Source organism: Mastacembelus armatus, chromosome 13 (assembly GCF_900324485.2).
Source record: "Mastacembelus armatus chromosome 13, fMasArm1.2, whole genome shotgun sequence".
NCBI lineage: Eukaryota > Metazoa > Chordata > Actinopteri > Synbranchiformes > Mastacembelidae > Mastacembelus > Mastacembelus armatus.
The window spans coordinates 12433972-12439709 of NC_046645.1; the positions used below are offsets into that span (position 1 = coordinate 12433972).

The 5738-nt window shown below is 39.4% G+C and overlaps 1 protein-coding gene across 1 annotated transcript; it reads right to left on the bottom strand.

Annotated features, from left to right (window-relative positions):
• Window positions 1–963: 963 nt before the first annotated feature.
• On the bottom strand, window positions 964–5534 carry LOC113134507 (extracellular calcium-sensing receptor-like). The gene is made up of 12 exons (XM_026313918.1): window positions 5311–5534; window positions 4840–5018; window positions 4559–4650; window positions 4229–4408; window positions 3546–3734; window positions 3220–3441; window positions 2914–3129; window positions 2563–2772; window positions 2334–2457; window positions 2044–2237; window positions 1635–1916; window positions 964–1482 (listed from the first exon to the last, which is right to left on the bottom strand). The coding sequence occupies exons 1-12, from the start codon at window positions 5532–5534 to the stop codon at window positions 1060–1062; spliced, it is 2535 nt and encodes an 844-aa protein (XP_026169703.1). The 3' UTR covers window positions 964–1059.
• Window positions 5535–5738: the final 204 nt, after the last annotated feature.

Here is a 5738-nt window from a genome sequence, read left to right on the forward strand (position 1 = left end):
CTTTGAGCAAGGGCCTTAACCCCAATTGCTCCAGTGGAGCTGCTTAGAGGCAAACAGAGGTTGTATTAGGCATCTTCCAGGTGACAACATATAACTATGAGAACGTGATCAGGCTGTTCCTCCAAAAGCCAGTTGAGCTTTCAGTGAGCCAGCCCTGTATAAATGAAGTTTGAAAAAAAAATAATAATAACTACCTAAAAAGATGTTGAACTGCAAAAGCTAATTAAAGATATACAAATGAAAAAATAAAGAGCTCTTGTGTGAGAGGCCTGGAAAGAAGAATCAGAGAAGTATTAAACGGTATTAGACTTCCATCTAGTGGTCATTATTAAGTACATGCAGTGCAAAACAAAAATGTCTGTATTGTCAGTGCTTCTTTATTCCAGTCATTCCCCTTTAAAGTATTTAATGTATTAACTCCCATTTAATTATGGTTAGCAATACTAGACAATAGTAATGCTTTCTATCACTGATATGATTTTGGCATCCACACTAGTAAGTCATTGTGAAAACCCAATTTTTATTATCTATGTTATGTGTGTTATGACAGAGCATGTTATACCCTGTGAAAGTACTCCATCTTTATTATTGAATTTGAATTAATGTTTGTGAAAGCAGATTTACAGAATCTTAAAATTAATAAATTATCTATTATAATATAATTGTTTATATATTCTGTTTTGGATAAATCTCGGAGAGTTTTACTGAATTGAGGCCCAACATTTAATCATAACATAACAAAAAAAAGACTAACTGCATTAATAAAAGTGCATTAAGTTTTTTAATGAGCAGCACAGGATTTATATGTTTGTTCAGTGGCTGATGTTTAATGATGTATAAAGATACCAGTAACATTCCCACTAAAATTAAATGCCAATAACTATGGGTGACATATAAAGAGTTGCAATAATTACAATAATTTAAATTGAACAAATTGACACATACTGTATACAGGCGAGGAAGTAGCCCAGGCTTTGTCCACTAAAGGGCTACAGAGTGGGAGATGATCAGGTATTGTCTCCACATAATTAATATGATGCTTGCTGATAAATCAAAAAACTATCTAGCCATCAGATGTTTCTTAGTGTTTTTCTCAGGCCTGAAAAGAATGATAAAACATTTTGGGGCAAAAATGCAGAGGAGTAAACCATAGCTAGAGGCAAGAATTGCAAATATTTCCACAGCAACAACATACTTCCCAGGAGAGCTAACATAAGAAGGGACAAAGGCCACCCAGACAGCACAGAAGATCAGCATGCTGAACGTGATCAGTTTGGCCTCATTGAAATTATCTGGAAGTTTCCGAGCAAGAAAGGCCAAGAGAAGACAGGAACAGGAAAGCAGGCCAATGTAGCCCAGTACCAGTGAGAAGCCCACCACAGAGGCCATGGCACACTCCAATGTGACCTTTGACCCTTGGAAACCCAGATCCTGCTGAGGCACTGGGGGACTGAGGGAGAGCCATATGGAACAAATGATAACCTATAGGAAGAATAAACATTAAATATTAATTGACACTGTTGTTATAGGAATAAGGTACTAAAAAGAAAACATTTTAGGTTTTATTGGAACTTAAACATAGGTAGAGGAAGAAGTTTGTTATCATCATTTGATCACTAAAACAATATTCACACCTGTATGCAGGTGAAGAGGCAGACACTTCCTCTTTGCTGGCCTGGACCAAACCACTTTATCAAGCCTTCAGCACCAGGCCGAGCTGAGCGGAAAACAGCCAGAACCACTATGGTTTTTACAAGGAGGCAGGAAACACAAAGAACAAAGCTGATCCCAAAGGCTGCCTGCTGGAACCGACAAGACCAGACTGATGGACGACCAATGAACACCAGTGAACACAGGAAGCAGAGCTTCAGTGACAGAAGAAGCAGGAAGCTCAGTTCTGAGTTGTTGGCTCGTACCTTAAGGTGAATCAGATTAACAGACAGATACTAAACTTTTTTATAGACAAAATAATGTCAGACATATATGTGAAAGAATCAGTGAAACATACAACTTCCTCTCTCTTAGATTCTGCTGGGTTCTTACCATAGGTGTTTGACGGTAGTACAGAAAGACCACAAACACAGCTGTTGTCACCATGGCACCAGATACAGCTGCTGTAGTCAGAGTAATGCCCAGAGTTTCATTGAAGGAAAGGAAGTCCAGCTGACGAGGGATGCAAGCGGTTCGGTTAGCATTGGACCAGAACTCAGATGGACAACGCTCACAGTGAGGAGAACCTGGAAGAAGAAGGAGAACAGAAAGACAAGGCAAATAATTGGAACATTAAACCTGCAAACATAAGTACCTGCTAATATTTGGAGTAATTTCCTCACCGGTTTTATTGCTAATCTCCCCTTCAGCACATGGGATACAGTCAAAACAGCAGACAGGTTCCCCTTTCCTGTTGGCCATTCGAGTCCCTGGGGGGCAGCTCTCACTGCAAACTGAAACTGGCACCTAAATAATGAGCAGGTTAATGTTCAGTGTCATAATCTTATCAAATGAAATAAAACAGTTTAAAATTAGTTTAGTAGCCTTTAGACAACTGACTGATCTGACTACCTGATTGGACCCACTGCTCCACTGAATAGCCGACTCATTAAGGTGGATGTCAAACCCATCCACATGGCCAACCAAAACGAGTTTGAGTGACCCCTCAGGAGTCTTCTGCCAGTTCACAAGGTCGTACTTTGCTGGAATGTCAGCCCCTTGGAAATAAAACCCTTCCCCTTGTGGTGTGGTGAAGTTCACCTTGTTCAAGTGCTGCAACAGCTGAAAGCATCAAATGTTGAAAAACTTGATATTTCAAAATAAAAGTGTTATATGAAAAATCCATTAACCATATTCAGTTAATTAAAACATTAAGAAGTATCTGTGTTGTCATTAAGATAAGACAGTGATATTTATGGTTACCTCTATGGGCTTGATGTGTTTGGGAGAGGAACAAGTGGTGATGTTGGTTCTGGGTGAGTGTGTGTTGGGGCAGGACAGAAGGCTGTGCAGGGCATGGGCCGCAGCATAAACAGCAAGGTAAACATTATGTGGCACCCTCAGCTGGGAGGTGTCAGTAAAGGGATGCTGAACTTCCTCCAAGGACTCTGTGCCTTTGCACGGTGGTAAAGAAGCTTTCTGAAGAGACTTCATGACAAAAGATGAAGTAGAAACATTTGACATATTATCAGACCTTGTTATGAGCGCTGGAGAGGATTGTGTAAATACAGGTATTTCCCCAGGACTGCATCCAAACTCTGTTTCCCATAATTCCTTTAAATATTCATTATCTGGTCGACGAGATCTGAGATAATTTTCAAATCCAGGTATTGCTGCACTTCGAATGGCCACACCAAGAACACCACTTGCCATCTCTGACACAGCAGGATCTTTGAGAAGATCATCACTGGTGCTCCAAGCCTCACTGGCTATGAACTGTCTGCCAGTCACCTACAGGAAGAGGGCACTGAAATATAATACAAGAAACCCAACAGAACATTTGTTTTAATAAAAATATATTTTTTAATATAATGCTGATCACCTTAGTCACTTACATTTCTCTTGGCCAGTTCCACAAATAGTTTCTTCACATCAGTATACCAACAAAAGATCAGAATCACCCTCGCAGTTGAGGCTTGAATAGTGAGTGCTACACGCCTGGCATCATTTACAATAGTTTCTCTGTAGACAGTCTCTATGAATTCCAAACACACCCCTTTCCCCTCAGTCTCTTTCTGAAATTCCTGAAAATTGAAGTTCAGAATAACAAATCTGTTCATGCAAAGCTGATCAGCCAACTGCTCAATATTGTGTAAGTGCCACTCATGTTGCCAAAACATCTCAGACCCCCCACAAGACCTCTGAAAGTGTCCTCTGGTATTTGACAGACTTTGATTTACCAACCTCATGAGTCTTAGGGACCCAACAACCACTTACAGGTTCACCACTGTATTGTACCATACTCCACAAGTTATACAGCCATCACAATTTGGCTCATGCCAAGTTGTTAAGATCCTTAAACTTGTTCGTTTTTTTCCTGCTTCCAACACATTAACTTCAGGAAGTCACTGTTAACTTGCTCCCTAACATAGCCCAGCCCTTAACAGATGCCACTATAACAAAATCATGTTATTCACTTCACCAGTAGTTTTAACAATTGGGTTGATTGTTGTATATGTCTCTTTATATATAATGAAGCATGTGCAATAGTGTAATCGCATAATTAATATCAATATACCTGTATTGCCAGTCGACCATAATCACTGTTTACAAGCACGGCTCCAATCCAAGTCCAATGGAATCGTAGGGCCAGTTGTGCAATGGCCCTGGCTTGGTAAATATCACTGGGGATTGTTCTGAAGAAGTTAGGAAACTGATGCCGGTCACTAAGACATGGACAGCTAGCCAAGTAGCTGATCTGAGGTAAGGACAGAAATGTTATTTTGTTTGCAAATATTGTTTTCCAGCGATACAAATGTTTTTAAAAATTGCATAAGCCTCTTGATGCATATTGTGTTTTTAAAAAAAGGCTCATCATTAGTTAATTTCCTCAGTTAAAGAGACTCACAACTGGTACAGAGAGAGGCCCCAGAATCCTGGAAAGTATTGTTCCTGTTGTAGATGACGAAGCACCAATGAGCAAAGAAATAGGATGATCACCTGATGACATTACACATGCAAATAAATTAGGATACTACACAATACGTATGCATGCTAAACTATATGATCATATCAGTTGGTTTTTAATGGGCATGAATTGTCAACCACATAAGTGATATGAAGTCTTACTTGCTTTCTCTCCAGGTTGTTCATAATCTGTAGAATCAGGAGTAGACTCTATTAAGTTGCAGCTCTGTGTGTGTCCTCCGACCATTGACAGTGCTTCTTTCAAAGCCCAGGGGTATCGGCCACAATAATCAAATATACGATAGCCCAGCTTCACTCCTGGTAGCAAGGTGCTGTTATGATTGATTTCTTCTACTGCAAATGCCATAGCATACATATATTTTAATGGCTCCAGATCTAAACTGAGATCATAAGAAAACAAGTTGTGAACAAAATCACATACAATCACAGATAACCATAGAAATCCATACAAAAACCTCAAATATCACAAACCTACATTACAATATCAATATAATGATGCCATACCATTGATTTTGCAGAATTACATTGTTACATGTTTATATGTATTTTTATATATATGATCACAACCAAACATTAATTTTATAAAATACAATGTGCTTAAATAATATGGGAAAGATTATAACCACCAGATATCTTTTAATAAAAATATCGTACATACTGTATTGTAATTACCCGCTGCATGGTTCATAATGTGGTGGCTTGGTGAAACCCAGATCTATAGCTGAAGGTATGTAATGCAGGTTAAAAAGTCCACCAATAATCACATCTCCATCCTGATAGAGGCCCTCGGTGCTCGGTGCACCCCACCGGGAACACACTGTTGCCTGAGCCGGGCTCATCTGTCTGCTCACTACACTGAGAAGCAGCATGGAGAGAGCTGGGGAGAACCAACACATTGCTGCAGCTGTTCTGGACTTTGAAAACATTTAGGAAACTGTTACCTGAAGGTCTGAAAACATCAAACAGAAGTGCAATAAATGTAGTCAGTGAAAAGCATGACTTTAAACTCATCATCAAACCTCAAAGTAGAGTGCATTACAGTCAAACAAAAAGTCAGTTTACCTCATAGAAAACATTCAGCAGTTCCTGTTACCAAAAAA

What these genes read in the sequence shown, in the direction of transcription:
- LOC113134507 (XM_026313918.1), bottom strand. Translation starts at nt 5,534, where the DNA reads ATGTGTTGGTTCTCCCCAGCTCTCTCCATGCTGCTTCTCAGTGTAGTG. An exon ending in AACACATCAAGCCCATAGAG is followed by an intron (nt 2,773 to 2,913) that starts GTAACCATAAAT and finishes TGATGCTTTCAG; the next exon opens with CTGTTGCAGCACTTGAACAA. An exon ending in GGAGCAGTGGGTCCAATCAG is followed by an intron (nt 2,458 to 2,562) that starts GTAGTCAGATCA and finishes CTCATTATTTAG; the next exon opens with GTGCCAGTTTCAGTTTGCAG.